This window comes from Pomacea canaliculata, linkage group LG11 (assembly GCF_003073045.1).
Source record: "Pomacea canaliculata isolate SZHN2017 linkage group LG11, ASM307304v1, whole genome shotgun sequence".
Taxonomy (NCBI): Eukaryota; Metazoa; Mollusca; class Gastropoda; order Architaenioglossa; family Ampullariidae; genus Pomacea; species Pomacea canaliculata.
Genome location: NC_037600.1, coordinates 8,712,343 through 8,731,913, shown reverse-complemented (window position 1 = coordinate 8,731,913; position 19,571 = coordinate 8,712,343). Strand labels below are relative to the sequence as shown.

General features: G+C 39.7%; 1 protein-coding gene across 4 annotated transcripts in view; it reads right to left on the bottom strand.

Annotated features, from left to right (window-relative positions):
* Window positions 1-16,716, bottom strand: part of LOC112574986 (protein crumbs-like) — a 73,488-nt gene extending 56,772 nt beyond the window's left edge. For 3 of the 4 annotated variants that reach the window (XR_003101544.1, XM_025256457.1, XM_025256458.1), the window contains exons 1-2: window positions 16,186-16,716; window positions 563-1,177 (exon numbers count right to left, since the gene is read on the bottom strand). Coding sequence is in view for 3 of the 4 variants with exons in the window: in XM_025256457.1 (XP_025112242.1) it covers window positions 563-1,177; window positions 16,186-16,216 (646 nt within the window). In the remaining variant the exon portion in view is untranslated. The remainder of the gene's footprint in view (window positions 1-562; window positions 1,178-16,185) is intronic. The other variant, XM_025256459.1, reaches the window with a different exon arrangement.
* Window positions 16,717-19,571: the final 2,855 nt, after the last annotated feature.

The following is a 19,571-nucleotide window of genomic DNA, read 5'->3' as shown; positions in this document are numbered from 1 at the left end:
TAATCTGCAAGAGCTGAGTGTCCATTCTAATAAAGTTGCTGTAATCATCTGAATCTTCAGTACTCAGCTCCTTCATCAAAATATTACAGGCACCATCCTGTGCTATTCTTTTGAGCCATGGTTTCATCCATTCTTTTTGGTTTGTCTCTTTTTCTTTACCACATGAAATGCTACTGCAAGCATTAGCATCTCACTGCCTGCTGAGTCCACAATTGCAGATACTAAACGATGCTACTATCATGTGTTTACCTTTCTTTTGGAAAAATTTTCCTTTGCACAGCATCATGAAACAGGAAAGCTGTTGCGCAAGCTTTCTGAAAACTGCTGGTTTAACCAAAACTGTTTTTATTGACCATGTGGCATTACCTTAAGACTTAAGTCAACCATCTGCTGTGGTTTTGACAGCATTAATATGTACACTGTTGAATCATGCTTTTCAAATAGAGAAAAAAAAAAAAACAGGTCACAAATGTGATTTTTAGCATACTAATGACAAGGTACGATAGCTATATCATGTGTTGTCATGTTTATGACTTTTATTGAGGTGGCAAAGGGTCCTTACCTTCAGAACATCCTGATCTTGTCTGCAATGGGCACGTGTTCCATGCAACATTTGCTGCCACAAGTGCCAATGCAAAATTCACACCAGGACCATAGAACAAACATCCTGTGAAGTTCTGCCCCACAAGCAGGTCAGTAGAACTAATTACAGCAGACAGTAAGTTGCTGTTGAATGTGGAGTTGGCCACAGTGGCACTGTACTTGATGACACTTTGCTGAAGCACATATAGGTTGATCACCCCAAGGAAAAACGTCAACCTCACTGTGTACTGCTGGTTGTTTGCTAAATTGCTGCCTGTAGAGATGTTGTAGATGCTGCTGCCTGTCCCCAAGCTCCACTGGAACACCACAGTGCCATTACTCAAATAAAGTTTAAAATGGTGGGCACCACCAGTGCTCACAGAGGCTGCCGTTTGCAGGAGAAATGTGCCATCTGGCATGCACGTCCTGAATGTCACTTCTTTTGTGTTTTGCAGGTTCCATGTCGATGACGGCAGCGTCACCTGGGAAGTCGCATTAAAGTATCCAAAAGTGCGGTTTGGAGAGGCAGGTAAGGATGATGGTGTCTGGGACTGGCAGCAATGCCACCCTGCAGCCAGCAGTAAGATAAATGTGCCTGGAATAAAAAAAATGCAAATAATTTCAGATCAGTATCCAATATAGCTGCTTGTTGCTAAAAGCATGTGTGTAAGCGCATCTGTAACCTTCACATATATATATATGAGAAATTCTTTCCGTAAGTTTACTTCCTCTCAATAATAACAACATTAGCAAACTTATTAACCAGAGCTGTGAACTCTACACAAAAAGGGACCTTTAAATTACCAGTAATTTTTTTATATTTTTAGGACCCTGATGGCCTTTAAGTTCCCAGTTAACCGTGTGGTAACGCCACTTTTATTTCACAACTACGGCTGGAAATGGTGAGAATGTATGAGAAAAACCAAATAACTCGCTGCCAGAGCATAATATATAGCATACAAATGATGACTATTTCTATCACATGGTCGCTTAGAAAACGCGTTTTCAGCTTCGATTTCCAATTGGTGAATCGACGGGTATCGAAGCGAGAATTATAATGTGGTCAAAATGTTTTCTGCGATGTAGGACCGCGAGATGTTTACTTTGCACAGAAAGGGAAACAACTCTTGCTACTTGTGTCTGTGAGTCCAGCAAACCAGTTGCCTCCCCTCATAGCGTAAAAAGTTGTTCAGACTACGAAACCAGCGCGATTATATTAAAAAAATTAATAACAAGTACACTTGATATAAATGGAAAAGAATGATGATGAGAACTATTGACGGAAATGAGTAGGGAAAAAGATTAAAGAGTCAGAGAGAGAGTAAACGAGAAAATAAAATTCTATTATGACAGTAAAACGTACGATACTGATGAAACGATGATGGTGGAAGAGGATGGCGAAAAGTCAGATTACATTACTGACAGGGTATTTTCGTCGACGCAAAATACTAGCATCCTGGATTTTGAGATCGTGCAGTTATGAAAAGTTGAATGAACTGGAGAATACTAGCAACTGTCATAAAGAATAATGTGACAATATAGCCACTGTTCTTCGATATCGCAACCACTGATCTCCATGTGTTATTAATATAAAAAGAAGTCTTTACAAAATTGAATGAACATTCTTCGGCAAGACTTCGTTAGGATGGATTGTGCTGGAGTAGAATTTGAACAGATCTTTGAACACAAACACCCTCAACAACAAGCTCCAGACCTTTACAAACCGATGCCTACGCCATATTCTGGGAAAAAGATGGCCTGAAAATATCTCCAACAGCAGCCTGTGGAAAAGAACCAACCAGAATGCCACTAGCATCTATTTTGGCGCTGTAAGGCAACCAAACTATTTTGGACAAGCCTAGAAAAGGCAATAAGGGAAAAATGCTCTAAAAATAATAAATTAGCACTTAACGAATCTGTAATACTATTTGGATATGAAGCAAACTGTCCAATAGATAAGACGTTAGAGAATATACTACTAGAAGCAAAGTTTTTTATCTATAAATGTAAAATAGAGAAGAAACAGCCAGACTTAAGAGTTTTTATTCTGCAGTTAAATAGAAAATACAAGATTGAGGAATTTAGCGCACTTGTTAATATGAAATTGCAGGAATTTATAATAAGCTGGGCTGATTATATGAATTTTATGAGTTTATCTGAAAATATATAATTTCACGACTTTGTATTAAAAAAAAAACAAACAAACAAATAAAAAAAAAAAATCAATGTGACTGCCTGGTGGGGGGAGAGGTAAAACAAGAAAAGTAAAATATATTTAATTTGTTTCTGCATTTAGTTTTAAAAGTCCTATTTTCTCTCAAAAAATAATTAAATGTTAAACAGATATTATTTCCTCCATGTTCTACCAATTATCACGTCAATTACTGTGCAACTTCTAATTGTTTTTATTGATATGTTATTTATGTGGGTACTGTTTATTGATTTGTTTGCAGTCCTATGCTCCAGTGGGGGCAAACAGGACTAAGAAGTCTGTTTAGTAGTGATGCTACATATGCAAACTTTTGGAATGAAAATAAGGATTTCATGTCAAAGTTTCAGTGACTAACATTTTGTTTAAGTTATTTTTGGTGTTAACTAAGATGGGTCATTTAATATGCCATTTCCAGAGTTTTTCTTGTGTGAATACTTTTTATATGGATATTTTCTGAGTTTGGGAAATGGTCAAATTGTGAATGAAACCTATGAGTACTGCCCAAATTTTGCCAGTTGTAATCATGTGGTTGCCACATGTTATTGGACAGTATTGGCATTATGCTTTCTTGGGGAAACATTTAATCTCTCCTACTGGTACTTCAAACGGGAGTGCTTTTCTCTGTGGGCTGCTGAAAAGTTTAGTACAGTTTACTCCTTTTACATGTTTCTCAGTCTCTGTCTATGCTCTTTTGTGTGTGCATGCACACCCTTCTTTTTGAATGCAGTATAGATGCACAGTGTTCAGTCCTAAACACATCTTTGCGGTACCTTTTTTGTTTTGTTTTGTTTTGTTTTTTCTTTGGTGTTTTTTCTTTTGGTGTTTTTTTTTTTTTTTTTTGTTTTGTTTTGTTTTTGTTTTTTGTTTTACAACATTTATAGGTCAATTTTTGCCTGTGAATTTCTGATACAAAGCAACTTTTGTGTAATGTTTTGTGTTTCATATTATAAGATACATTATTGGTGGAGAAAAAAAAAAACTTGAAAAAAAACAAAAAAATAACAAAACTGGAACTGTTTTGGTTTTCTATTAGTTTTTGTCTGAGAATAAAACATGTCCGTCTCCATGAGCCAGCGCATTTATAAAGAGATTATTTTGTGTTATACATTATTTAGCCTTTGCAGTAAAACTGATTGTTAGACAGGCGACTGGGGAGCTCTTCACGAGCTGTCTGATCCTTTTGTTCCTCCTCAACCCTTTCAAATTTACGAAATATGGCTTCACATGTCAGGGCAGATAATGGTGGAAGCTTACAGAGGCTCGCTCTGCTATACATCTAGCTTGTTTTGTCTTGTCTTTTATTGACATTTAAAATTTGAAGTTTCATCGGCGTTTTGCTTACGATCTTGTTACATGTTTTCATCAGTGTTGCACATGACACCTGTAAACAATGTTTGAAAAATGCAACAACTTCTTTTTTACTCCCATCCTCTGGAAATTCAGTTCGCTGACTGAGGAATTTCAAGTGGTTAGTAAATATGAGTGATGCAGAGAAAGACAGCTTATGCTCACAAAGATTTTTGGTAGCACAGCATACAGAAACAGATAACCTGTCAAATGCTGACATACTTTAGATAAAGCCACATCTTGATGTACATGCACCTGTAAGGCATCATAGAAGCCGATAAATTTCAAGTACAAGCTTTATCTACCCATCTATGTAACAATGGAATGTAATGGCTTATTTACAAATGTCGTGAAGTAGGTGTTTGTATTTTAAATCTCTTGTACGGGAAATGTAGGGTCACAATCTTTGAGGTGCGAAGAATATGGCAGAAGTGAGCCGATAAAAACAAAGAAAAAAAAAAAAAAAAGCACAGGGACACGTAGGGCTGCTATAGTACCTGGCATCCTCCTTAGGAGGTTCACATATATGTGTGAGAAGGTGTAGGTGTGCGTGTGTGTCTTGTATGGGTATGTATCTCTGCCCATTATGTTGTGCATATATATAAACTTATGTTTGTATATGTGGCTGGATTTGTGAGCAAAAGAAATATTTCTGTCTTGGACTTCCTCTGACAGACAATAAAGTTTAATTTGATTGATTTGAAAAAATAAAAAAATAAAAAAAAAAAGAATGCCACTAGCCAAGACATCAAAAAGCGCAAATGGGGCTGGATAGGACACACCCTGTGCAAACCAACTAAACCATTACCAAGCAGGCACTTGACTGGAACCCTCAGGGGAAGAGGAGAGTTGGGAGACCAAAGCAAACTTGGAAAAGAACAGCAGATAGCGAGGCAAAGGACATCGGAACCACCTGGGCTCAACTGAAGGGGGCTGTCCAAAACCAGGTCCGCTGGCGAGGTGTTGTAGCGGCCCTATGCTCATTAGTAAAGCTCAATGAGTAAACTAAACTTAAACACAAAGTGATGCCCACGAATCTGCTTTTTCAACTTCAATAGTAGGACACAACTAAGACAAGTCTGTCTGAATTTTCGTGAACTACTGCAAGCAGGGTTCCCAGGGATCAGGGATGGTGCCAAAAAAGGACCTTAAAAGGACCTTAAAAGGACCTTTCATGCATTCGAAAGGACCTAAGTGACAGTCATCAATGCTTAAGTTTTTCTCTTGTGTGGTCGGAAAGATGTATTATTTATGAATCTGTGGTCTTCTCTATGTTCTCAAATACATGTATTTCTAGTAATAAATAATCAAAGAGTTAATTTTGATGCCTGTCTGCCATATTTAGATTAGATAACTTAAAAAGTGTCCTTAGCGCGCTGATAACATACACCGTTAATGTTCCAAGTTTTCTAGAAATCTAAGTAATAATAATTGCAAAACCTGAAAGCCATTCTTTGGTGTAATACAAAAGTCAGTTCACGTGTCTCTCTCTCGCACACACACTCTAATGGGAAGAGAGAGATAGAAATAGAGCTATGCACAGTAGTACTAGAAGATCAAAGTTCAAGAAAGAGTAAGTTTCTAAAGAACTTTTGAAAAAAAGAGCGTTTTTTGCGAATACGGAAGGGCAACTAGTGTTGTACAGATGTGTAGACCAAACATTTTCTTGTGACTACAAGGAATGCCAAGGATTGGAGGATCAGATGAGGAATGAAAAGAGTGTGATCCTAATGCTAAACCAAAGATGGAATGAATAAATTTGTTGTAATATTTTATCGATAAAAGGACTTAAAAGGGTCACAGAGAAAATGTAAGGACCTGTGTGAGAATTTGAAAGGACCGCATGGCAAATAAAAGGACTTAAAAGGCCTTTTGGCGAAAATTCAATATAAAAGGACTTAAAAGGACCTTGCAAGGACCTGGGAACCCTGTGCAAGGTTTTCATGCTTCTCCGAGGACTGAAGCTAAAAACAAGACACGACACAAACTTTTCATCGGCAGAACGTTGGTAACTTTCATTTAATCCCAACTTACCATTTGACTTGCTTTTCCCTTTAAATATCCGAGGCTGCATTCAGACGCAAATAAAGAGAAAAACAAGGCGTGAGGCATTTAGTGCTCTTAGTTTCACCCACAAACCTCCCTATCGCTAGCTCCAACCACCCTCTCCCCTCAAACACACGTTTAGATATGGAAATGCTCATGTCTTTATTAAAAACATTTTGACATGCATGCCCAATTGTTCTGGAGGTTGAATGCGGGTAGATTAGATAGTTGGGGTGTCGGAGGGGCAGTGATCTGCAAGGAATTGTTGGATGGCAATGGTCAACAAGACCGAGGATAAATACACAGCACATACATCCACTGAGTCACACGACTTCATCCGCATGGGCGAAGTGACATCGAACACCCAGAAACTCGAGACACGCGATTATTTGCGGACAAATTTTCAACCGCCAGGTGGCGTGCCTCTCGTTGGCTCCACTCGCGCGCATAAAAACAACTTCGTTGCAGAGTCGTCGCCCTCCTCAGGTTATCACCTAATCGCAAACGAGATAACTGGGCACGGAGTTACCTCCTCCTCGGGTTGTCACCACCGCAGGTCTAATTTCTCAAAACTCGATTTGCGCAGGTTGTATTGAAGGCAAATCCACAAAAGCAGACAAGGGTGGATGTAGAATATGATGTTCACTGATATGTCTCTAGCGCTGACAACGACGACGATAATGAGATGGGCTCGGGTGGATCCCAAGCCAAAGACAGAGACGTATAAAGATATTTAGTAAAGTATTTTTTAATTAGACCTTTAGTTTTAAAAATAGTACATTACGTGCCGAGCATTCTAAATGCACGACCTGAATAAAATTAATTCGTGGATCAAGAAAGACTTGTCCTGCTTATCCTGTGAGATTGGAGAAGGAGAAAATAGAACGTGCCAATAGTTTCCACCGCCCACCTCCGCGCACCATGGTTACATATACATTAGTTAATACAGAACCCCGAGTCGTTTCCGGTTTCATTGTATCAGTCGTTTCTTCCACAAGATATCCATGACTTCGGCTCTGGGGACGACAATGCCGGTGTAAGGTTTCGAGGGGTGTGTGAGGGGGATTGCTGGCTGTAGGCAAAACAGCAAATGAAAACAACAACATGCAAACATCGCACTTAGTCACAAAAAATAATTTTTGCACGACTGCAGTGTGCCCCACCTTTCCCAGTTAATTCCAGGATCACCATCTGCGGTTTTATAAAGAAAAGCTTTGGGAAAAAATGCTCAATGACATATAAGAAAACAAAAATTCGAAAATTTGTCAATTTGTTTTCGCGCCCGCCTACCTAAAGGTGTATCAAACACCTGTCTCACCTCGGGCGTCATCAGTGAGTCATCAGTGTGCTACCTCAGTGACAGGACCCTTCCGTGGGTATTGCATGTTGTGATATTTAAACTGAATTTTATGTATTACTTTTTCAAAAAATCGTCTTTAAATACTGTTTATGAACACTATAAATGTTATGGACGTGTATTATATAGGGCGCACTTTCAAGCCTCCGTGTGAAGGCTTGCAACCATCAAGTCGGGAGTTTCGGCACGAGGTATACTGAAAGAATCGTGGAGTCCTCAGAAGCTGTAATGGTAGACCAGTTGTCTAAAATGTGTGATTATCGTGCTGATAGAATGGATTTCTGCTTGGTCCGCCAAACACCTGCCGAAATGAAGATACTGGCTACCATTCTATTACAGAATCGTTGTGTGATCAAGTTGTGTCAGCTACAGAGACAGATACAATATATTCCTTGGTCTCGGCAACTTTATACTATACGAACTGAAACTCCTCTTTACAGCGGTTACAGAAAGTACACAGAAAAAGCTAGCTACCTTAAAAAGAATAAAAAGTACAATTTACATATTTGAAACCACAGTTGATAACAAGTGATATATTTAAGTCGGAAAAGTTTGTCAGAACATGTTCATGAGCAGACGAGACCTGTGTCACGTGCAGACCACACAAGCACTACTGTGACCCATCAAATCTTGATGTGAGAGGTAACTTCAACCGTAAAGCCGACTTCACAACGTACGACTTAAGTCAAGGGAGATACTCAGACCTGCAACAAAAAGTTTATGGAGTTTTCGTCGAAAGCCTTTCCCCTTTTCTCTTTTTTTCTTGGAGGTGGAAAGAGGGGTCAAAGACAGTTTGTGATTAGATTTGACGATGAAAAGTATGATCCCGGGTTTCGACTAAAACTGAACTAAAGTTGTGTTTGCTGACGTCCCATGACGGTTAAAGCACCGTTGTTTTCGCCCCGTTGTTTCATTGGATTTTTTTAGCGAACCATGTAGGACAAACATAATAAAATGGTTCGTCTATACAGCCAATCTGTGTATTATATAAACTGAAACTCTACTATACCACGGGTTTAAGGGGGAACTCTTGACTTTTCATAATATCAAGACTAGCATACGGATAAAGGTGATGATGACATCCGCTGGTTTGGAAGCAAAGTTCCGCTTACGACGATTTCGTACATGATTACTGTTTTTTTCACAGGAAGACGAGAAGGCCTCGTCTGCGCCAGACATTTCTGCAGAAACACCTAGAACGAGCGGCTAGTTGTCACGGCCAAGCATGCTGTGACACAGCGAGTGGCAGTGCGCTATGCCGCTGACCTGTGACCCCGACCGCCAGGGTAGCTTTTGTGGATGGTTATCCATGCAACAGCTCCGCTGCGGGTGCGTCGCAAAAACGATTTAATACTGTTTGCTGGTGACGGGTGGGACAGGCATGACTCACATCGTTCCTGACCCCAGGTATGTGCAAGTTTTATGGTGTCAACACACACCGGCGTCTTGGACTTGCAAGAGACTGGTAGCCAACGACTAGTTCCTGTGAGGAACCAATAGGCTAGTTATTTCCATTTGCGTGCGAGACTGCAAGCATGAGCTTGTGTACTTTTTTTATTGGTAGGGACGGAAGGAAAACGTCTGTCCGTTTAGAGTAGGGGTAAGGGAAATCATTGTGAAAAATTCCGCGGTCACTTTAAGAATACAACACTTCTACGGTTGTTAAACACGGACAACAACATTGGAGATGGTGTCTGAACAAGTAACAATGGAGATGGTTGCTGAACAATAACATTGGAAATATTGAAGGAGAAGCTAAATGAAGGTCAAGGGAGAAATAGAGGGAGAAAATACCGACAGAGCGGAGATTAGAGAATACCGAGCAGAAGACTGAAACAACAGATACCGACGGATTGCCGATTGGAAACGTAAGATATTGACATAATGGCGACTAGGTAAAAGATGCTGAGTGAGTGAAGATACCCGGCAAAAGATACTGAGAAAGGGAGGGCTCGAGGCAAGAGATAACGAGAAAGCGAAGGCGAGATGGAGAAGATACTGTGAGAGCTGAAACGATTGAAATAAAGCGGAGGTCAAGCAGACAGACGGAAGTGAACGAGTTTGGGAGGACAGTGGAGTTGACAGGAATACATTGCCGCTTGCCTTGTTTGCACATACTCGGAGGTATAAATAACTCACTACAGTTCCCAGAGAAGTCGGGTTACGGTCGCCGGGGTTTAAGCGGGAGATATAGGACGACACGATCTAATTTACAGACAGGTAAACAGATGATACTTCACCTCCTCCCAGCCCAAGTCCCACCATGCCTGGCGCGAAAAAACGAAAGTTAGATGAGTCACAATTTCTGATACAGCTATGGTCAACCTGAACATGCATCAGGTGACACTTACAACCCCTACCCCACTACATGCCTAAACAGAAGGGGACCGACAGAGAATAGAAAATGTTTGTGTACAGGTGAATGTTGCTGGGACTTCCTACGTACAATTCAACATAAGTAGGCATCATCTTATGTGTAATTTTGTAATTGGATTGGTTGGGAAAAAAATAGAAAGATATCTTGGTTTATAAGAGAGTGCGAATAGACTTCTATTCAGAATCGGATAAACTGGATAAAAGTATATTGTACCAGGCACTGAGATATCTAGTCCGTGCTTCCAGGAATAGTAATAATAAACTGTGATAGTCATAATCACTCTCAAGAAGGAGCATGCTCTCAGAGTAGGAGACATGAACAGAATACGAAAGAGAAACAACTATGCAGACAAGTTATAAAACACAAACATAGAGAACACACAAAAGAATCAGGTAACGAACAGCAGGGATGGCGAGGGTCATAAATCTGTAGAGGAGGACGAGCAGGCGGACGAATCAATCGACTATAATCACACCCATTAACAACTAGGTTGATTGATGAAGCAGTAAAGCTCGTGCAACAGGTGTGTTTTTAGTGCACGTTTAAAGGATTCAATGGAGAGTAGATGGCGGATATGGAACGGAAAAGAGTAACTAAAACTCCGTTGACCAAACATAGTTATTCTGGTGACAGGGATAGCACACGGTCATCAGACGATGAGAGGTGTAGCCTGGCTGGGATGTATCTGCAAATGTACAATACCTGCCGATCTTTGTTCCATATTTCATACTTAAATATATCGTGCGTTGGCGTCGCAAGTTTTTTCGGCATTATTGGTGCGATTCATTCATTAGAGCAAGAGAAGTTCATTAGTGTTTTACAAAGAGAGAGAGAGTTTGATGAATGCGAGGTGAAGGTGTTGTGCAAATGAATCCAGTTTCGCTATGATTTTGTCAAAAAACATGCATTGGTTTCTAATTGTTCTTTAACTTTTTGCACCGCGTGTCTTCCGGTTTAATTGTTCTCTGCGTAACTGTTGCAACAGAACAGTCTTTACATTTGAACTCTGCACTTTGACACTGAACCACCGTCATCAGCGTGCGACCTTACTGTTCCTCTATAGTCCACCTCGTATTTAAAAAAAAAGATGGGGGGCTCGCAGCTGTCTTCTTTGATGACTTTGGAAAGCTCTTTGATCAGCATGCATCCTCTCACACTTGGCGACTTCAACTTCCACTATGATTCCATTGTCAAAAGTGACAGCAAACCCTCGACTTTGTCAAACACTGGATGTTGACGAACAAATTAAAGTTTCATGGGGAGAAAACTGAAGTCATCCAGATGGCCTCTGCACATACACTTAAACATCTACCTCTATCTACATCATTCACTTTCTCCGGATCAACTATCGCTTTCTCCCAGTCTGTCGTTGTCCTTCGAGAATCATGTCAACTCAGTTTGCAAATCCATCTTTCTCGAACTGAGCAGCATCAGCCGCATCAGACATCTCCTCTCTGTTGCCTCCACCAAGCAGCTTATTTCAGGATTTTTATTGTCCATACTCGACTGCTGTAACTCTGTTCAAAGATTTTCCTGTGAGAAAGAGAGAGCTCAGAAAAGCGCTGCCCCATGCGCTATACAAATCTTATTATTAAGTGAAGACATCAAACTTTTGATTACTTTTGTTTCATGTTTACTGAGGCGACAAAAAAGAGGGGATGTATCCCACTCCCACCCTATACTTGTACAGACACAAGTACATTTGATTCAAGGAAAAATAACTTTACTGATGCCAAATGCTAACTATATCTTATCCTGGTTAGGAGTCGTTACTGCTGGCATTTATACTTGTTTACAGTTACTACTATCACAGTATAAAGTTGTGTGTATGTGTGAACATTGTCAGAATGATCTCATCATGGACGTGTGTATTAGTTCGTGATCTCATGTAGTTGAGAATGGGCCGCCGACAGCCAGCACGAGCCCCCGGGGCAGACGACCTCTCCTGGCCCTTTGTAATTGCAATCGTAAATTATTTCCCAGTATATGATAATAAATGTTTTACAATTCGATTGCCCCTTCACAGCCGCGGGCACGTGTACAACTTCGTCAGGCCTGAGTTAAGTTGACAGTCTCGGATAATTTACTATCCTCCATGTATCGTGAAAAGGGAGAAAGCCCAGACTAGCTAAGGTGCACCTTTATTGATAAGCAAAGAGATTAAGACCAGATTAATCTTTTACCATTAAGACAACCCAATCAAAACTTCCGTTGTAAACGATTAGGAACATAAGATATGGAAGCTGTTTGTCCTCGGGTTATGATCCTTAGTTACATATCACGTGATACGCTGGACCAACTGACCAACTGACCACCACCACATCAATGGCCTCTGCAGGATACGGTCCACTGCTCACGAAATGTCAGTTCGTGATAAAACAGACTGATAAAAAAGGTGGAACACATTGGTACGGTAGGCCACTCCCTCACAGATCGTGACCGAGGTGGTGGCCTCTCCTATCGTGACTGCTGCGTCCTGCACCCGACAAGAACAAGAAATATAAACCTGGCTGCACCCCATGCACACACGTGTCTCAGCTTACAGACATACCCCCCAGAGTGAGCACACTTATATCCCAAAGCTATTCTATTGCATCGCGATTAATTACCACGAGATAGAAGTAAAGAATCATCACGCCTGGAATTGAATGCGAGGCAAATGCTTTGTGCTCCATGTTATGCTACCCTCGACAAACACACCCGTCGGCCAAGGGCCAAAACTATGAGAAGAATGAAGCGATTGTTCAATGACACTGGGCACTGGTGTGACAACAAATTATCTGGAGTAGGCGTGACCTGGGTTATGGCACGCTCGCTGCTCCACAGATACCCCCAAGTTCGGGTTACGACGATGTCTTATAACAGTCGTCTTCCTTTACTTGCTGCTTCTCCTTGCGGCACGTGCACTGTGATGTCACGTGCTCTCCCAGCCGCGCATGAGGTGAGTAGTCGCTCTGGGACGTGACATGCAGAGTGGCCTCAAACGCCAGTGGACGTATGGCTGCATTATCAACAAGGCTGACCTCTAAAGCATGGACGAAATGAGGGAAAATGTCAAAAGGACATACCTCAAACAAAATAACTGAAATAACTTGAGTGTAAGAGCCTGGGGGTCACTGGGTCATGCCAATCCTACTTTGAGTCATGCAGCCTGAGTTTCCTTCACATTTTCACCATGTGTTTGACATGTCATACATTGTCTCTCCTGTAGATGGAAGCCCACCTCATCCTTCCCACAAAAGTACTTGCTTACCCCTTTCAACACTCTCTCTCTCACACATATCCTCAAAACACATACACACATCCTCAAACACCATGGACGTGCAAAGGTTATAATAGATAATACAAGTTCGTGCAAACACTGCCCGTAAACTGTTGTTATCATCTCTGACTTCAAATAGGGAAATCTCTATCAGAAAGAATAGCAAGAGAAGAAGAAAAAAAAAAAGATTAGTGTATTTAACAGGTAAGAAACTGTACATAAAATTGAGCTGTTTTATTTTTAAAATTGCATACTGTCCATAGGACTGACATAAGAAAATGTGGCCAGTGCAGAAAAATATGCTGATGGCTTGTCTACATTTCATGACACTTTTTCAAACAAACTAGCAGAGTATATTTACACAATACTTTAACTCTTGACATCTGCCCTTTTCTCCAAAAGCATGCCTGCACATTCTTGACATTTTTTTTATCAATCAGGATCAAAACTGTGCTCAGCTTTTTTTAAATTAAGCCCTCTGCCAAATTATCTTTCGTTGACAGTTTCAAGTGTTTCATATCCTACAGCTGATTCAGGGCTCTTGCTCAGATTCTTTGATGTCAGCTGACATGCATTTTGTCAGCTTAAAAGAGTTAAAACATAAAATGTGTTCACCTTCTCCCTCCCACATGCAAGCGCTGTCAGGACGTTCACAATTAAAGATAGAAAAAAAAATTCTACCTTTGTGTCTTATTAGCAAAACACTGTTTTAGCAAAGTGTAGTTTTTACTTGGTGGCAGATAAAGAAAGGTTTATCAGACATGGACATTTAAAGCACAATAATCATGCATGGCTTTTTAACCTGCTGTGTGTTTTTATTTTATCACATAAGAATATTTCACACTTCCTTCACCCTTAAATCATAGCTCTTTTAAAACAGAAGTAAAAAGGAATGAGAATAACACCAAGTGCTTTAAGTGGTGGAAATTATCAGGACAAGGGGCTGGAGTGTCATTAAAACAAGTGGCTATAATCTATTATTATGGTAAATGGATGGTTTCTCATTAGGGAAAGTGCCACAGCTGCAAATACAAAAAACAATAAAAGGGGGCAAAATCCTAATGGATTTGTAGAGTTTGAGGCTGAACATAATCCACACAAATGCCATGGCGTTCAGACTGGCTTGATAGGTGATGGTTGTTGTGCATCAAAGTTTCAACTTTCAACATTCTTTAACATTATTTTTAAGTGATTAGTTTACTGTATGCCTCTTTGTTTATGTTTACTGCTTTACAAAAGTAGTACTCACTAATGTTTAAGAAGTCTATTTAAAAGGACACAAGGACTGATGCTACCAAATACAGTAATTTTTGACTATGTTTTTGAGATGTTTACCTTTAGAGTGTGTGAGTGAAAGGGAGACTGAATGGATACTAAATGAGAGATTGTAAGAGAAAGAGTGAATAAGCAAAGCACAGAGCACAGACTGAAAAGAAATCAGCAAGTTCAGGAGAAAGTTTGTGTGGACCCATGTGTAAATGCATGTGGAGGCACAAGTGAATAAAAATCCTTCACAATTAGACTATCATGTAAATATATCTCAAGATGGCACACATTATACACACTTGTCAAACAAAATTACATGTGAACTGTATATACAATTAACATCGATTCGGACAAAGCAATAAGGTTTGTATTCAAATGTATCTTCTGCTGATAGAAGGTTTTTGATTCCTGCCACTTGCTGCTAGAAATACACTAGAATATAATTTTTATCTCTTCTATTTGAAGGAGGCTGATTGCAAGTAACCATATATTATTGTCTAAACTTCTCTATTCTTTTCTTTTCAGTCTTAGCTACCTTATTATTTGTTATTAGTATCTTTCAGATGAGATAGGGTGTAAAGTAAAATTGTGAAAATTAATTCCAATGAATCTTATTATCAATTAATAGCATCATTAGCTAAATTCCTCTCCAAACATTATTATGCTGTACTTTGATAGATTCCTGGGAAAAACAAATTGTCAGATTGAAATAACCCAGAGCACAGTCTACCCTTCACACATTGACTGTACATTTAAGTTCAAATCATAGGAATCTCACATTATAAATGAATCAACTGCAGCATAGTCAGTGGTGTAGGAGGTAGTAGTTTGGGCAAGGGTGGTAGACACCCCCTCAAAATATATATTGAGAAAGCAAAAATGCAAATGTCATTCACTGTCAGCATGAAATTTCATCCCCCCTCCCCAAAAGCCAAGCATCTTCTACCCACTATCAGTCTTTTGTCACACTGAAGTCCAGCTTCAATATGAAATAAAAGATAAGGCAAAAAAATCGAGGTTTGTCTTGGTCTTTGTGTCTCACATGCACATGACAATGATGAAATAGCAATGATGTATTCATATTACTGCACCTATATATCTGTGTGTGTTGGGTTATGAAACTGATTTTACAGTAGTAGTAGTAGATAGCATAATGAAACCATTATATAATGTATCTTGTAAAGGATAGCTTGTTTTATTTGTAATATTACATACTGTTACCTAATGATGTGATTTCTTATCTCATGCTTGCTTGTACATTAAGGTCACCATCAAAACAACCAGTGAAGTGAAACCTGAGTCAACAGTCAATCTTACACATGTCCAAAGCTGGTGGTATGTTAGTTCTTGGAAATTGTAGCATCATACTGGGATTCACGGCATAGAGTAAATAACAAAAATTCATCCTTAAAAAAATGTGACCTGCAAGCAAGGCCAATATATTAATATGTTAGCAAGAATGTTATGGTACTTCTATTTTGCTGGTCTTCAATCGATTTTATACACCATTACCTGGCACAGCAGGTGTAATCGCATAATTCAAGAACTGTAAGCTTTTTTCTCGCGCACACACACACACGTTTGTCGATACAGCAAGCACTCGAATATGGGAACTAAACCTGTTGGGAAGGGGGTGGGAGGGACGAAAGAGGAAGAGGTCACGTACAAACACACCTGAGGCGCGGAAAACGAAAAAGAGGGAACTTTATCCACGAGGAGACAGTTCGGGCACTCACCGGTCAAAAGCAAGCATTTTGTTTGCGCCATGGCTGCTATTCCTGGCCTTCAGAACACTTTATACGAGTCACACGACACACTGAGCATTGCAGATTGCACAAAACATTACTCCGCGGCCGACGACTGGTCGTTCGAGGCGAATCGCGAAAAGTGGGGGGAGCAATCGCACGAGTAACCAACAGCTCTCGCCGAGTCGTCCCTTTCCTCAAACAATGTCACGTGACTTTTGGCCGAGATGCTCCGCATATTTCCTTTTGTTTCCTTCGTACAGAACGACAGCTATTCGATGAGAATCTGTTTCATCTAAATGTTCTGATCAGTCTCATCATCCATTATCAATTTATCTTGAAAAAAAGGACAGCGCGCCAATGAAAACATTTTTTGTTTGTCAGGTAGTTTGTTTACCTCGATCTACACAAACGCTACCCTGTGTACATTCCTCACCAGTTATCTACCCCTTACAATTCTTCACGCGCTGGTGAGAAAGTCGGTCAACGATTTTCTCACCTGGATTTAGAGGTGACACAAGGGACGCAAACACATTTTTAAATCCATGGTTGGAGAAGTTGTCTCCCATGAGAGATAGTTGCCTGCACGTACCAAGAACATTGTTACATTTTTACTGCTTGTCTTTGTTTACCATAAAAAAATATACATAACGGCAAATGAAAATGTAGGTTATTATATGATGATGATAATAATAATGTTATTATTTAAAAATTTGGTCAAATATGATGATACTGGGACAATTATTTTGATCACGTATCATTAACATGAAAACATGGGATTCTAAGATTAAAAGACACCTAGCTGTGATCATTTTAAAATGCGTCAAATGTTTTAAAGGATCTGAATAAACCCATTTGCAATTATACCTCCTCTTCATGAAATCTGTTTAAATGTACTTTCCATCTATATTCACATAGGTATGCATGCGCACATGTGAACACAATAATACAAAGAAAGTTGTTATCATCATCTTATTATTGTTGTTGTCCATATTTCATGGCGTTTACAAAGGATAGATGACAATGAAACCCGTATATACTTCTGACTGTCATATTAACATAAAGTAAATCTCATGCATTCCAACATAACAGTTACACTGACAGGCATTCATTAATGTTTTTAGTCGTTCCGAGTCCTGCTCAAATCACAAGCTTCAAAGTGAAGTACACGAGCAACTGTTTGAGATGCCGATTTAAGTACTCCCTTAAAATGCCAAAAACAAAATTAAAAAAAGAATCTGGTAAGAATTCTACAGATGACACCAAATTGGCAGACCTCAAACAAGGACGATCAATAGCAAACCTCATCGCTGACTCCACACGGACCACCTCAATCACTCATCGATCAGTGCGAACGCTGGGCAAAACAGGAAAGCGGCGCCTTTGTAACAGAGCTTGAGGTCAACAAGCAAGCAAGGAAATAAAAAAAAATTTTTTTTTCGCTCATGGTGATGAGGAAAAACAACCAAAAATAGTTGGCCCGAGTAAAGGGAGGTTAGTAAACGAGGCGTAAAGAAACCAGACCGTATTCAGGACATAAAAACACATATCCCAAAGAATGGTAGTCTGATAGGATTCAAACTACAGAATAAATGCTATGTGGGTGGGTGAGCACGTGGGTGGTAAATGAAAATACTTTGTAGTCGTAAATTGCCACCAGGCAATAAACAGAGCGTTTAAACGAACAATCATTATTATATCCAAAACAAAACAAAACAAAAACCTCACCAAATGGAGCGGGAAGTATTCTCTTCACAGCCTCAGATGGTTAAAGGAAAAAGCTAGTCAAATGGTAAGTTGGGATTAAATGATAGATCCTGACATTCTGAATCATGTCCGATCAAAAGCCAAACATTGGAATACTAACAGCTGCGTCCAAAACATAAACCTTAATTTCTAGCTTCCAATCTTCTAGAAGCACGGAAAGCCTGAAGTCTATGGTAAGGCGTAGCTTACGAGAAATGCAAAGAGACTTTTTAATTATTTTCGAAACGAGTTGGTTCAAAATTGTGGAAGATGCGAGTCCACAGCACACTACATAATACTTACTACCCATGTACAAACCCCGCCCAATACATATATAGGAAATAGCATGCAGGAGAAAAAAAAAAAACCCAACAGAAAAATGGGTGTGTGATGAGTTTGAGATTACAGAATAAATAGTGTGGTTGCTTGTGTTAGAGGTGGGGGAAAACTAAGTACTTTTACGGTCGTAAACAGCTATCAGGATAGAAGTAGAACGTTTGGAAATGAACTATTATTATTGTATCAACCTCAAAAAAAGCAATTTACCAGGAGTGTATATTGTTACATTTCGATCAATTGTCAGACAAATGCGCTCAGATCGAGAAAATGGGGCAATACGTGTAATGCGAGGCAGTACAATACTGTAAACAAAACATAGGGTTTGCAACCTTAACAAAGAATTTAAAAAAAATTAAGCGTTGACATCAGCTTCATTTTATTCTGAACGGCATTTCAATTGTATGAAAGGGTATCTGCGCTGAATGATGGCGATTCTAAAATTATTATTGTGCTGCTCAATAAAGTCTCTACGATTGAAGATAGCAAGTCTGGAAAGTTTAGAATTAGCTAGGGAACCGCGAGTCCAGATATCTCGGAGGCAGTTCTCGAGTGAACGCAACCCTGGGTCTTCTAGATGTGAAGTAGCGCAGAGGGCGGTAATCGAGGTTTTGTCCCTGTAGTGTGTCTGTCTGTGAAGTCGAGTAAGGAACTATAGGCACTAAAACTAAACAAATGTTTGCACGGATCCCGCTCACTGTCTGATGTTCGGTCGCATATGTGTCTTGAGATGAGATATTAATACTCCTGCAGCCCAATCCTGGTCTACGATGCACCGACTTTGTAGGGGTTTGACTGTAGCAATTAACATGGTTAGAATACAACTGTACAGCAAAGCAAGAACACATATAAGACGAACTAATCCACGTGCCACGGGCCTGTTTGATTCTAATTACGTGTTCTGTTAATCAATAGACAATAATATGATATTATTAATATTATGGTCTTAATTAAATTAGGCTACCGTTACATAATTTCTGCTGTAAACAAAAACCAGAAAAAAACCCAACCCAACAGTAACACCTCTGAGTCGAAAGCAATGAACCAGATATGATCTCTGTCTTTGTCTTGGCAAATATTGCTAGAAGAGGTAACATGATAGTTTCCTTGCTACTTTACGCAAGGTGCGTGTGAGAACTGAATGAATAAATTAGTGAGTTTTCCATGTGATCTTTTGAGCTGGCAGTTGACCATGCAGCTGGGAAGGAAATATAGTTAACAGCTTTCAAAGTGTTAATAAAATAAATAAATCTATCTGCGCATAATAAAGTCCTGAATTGGGAATTCAGTCAGTC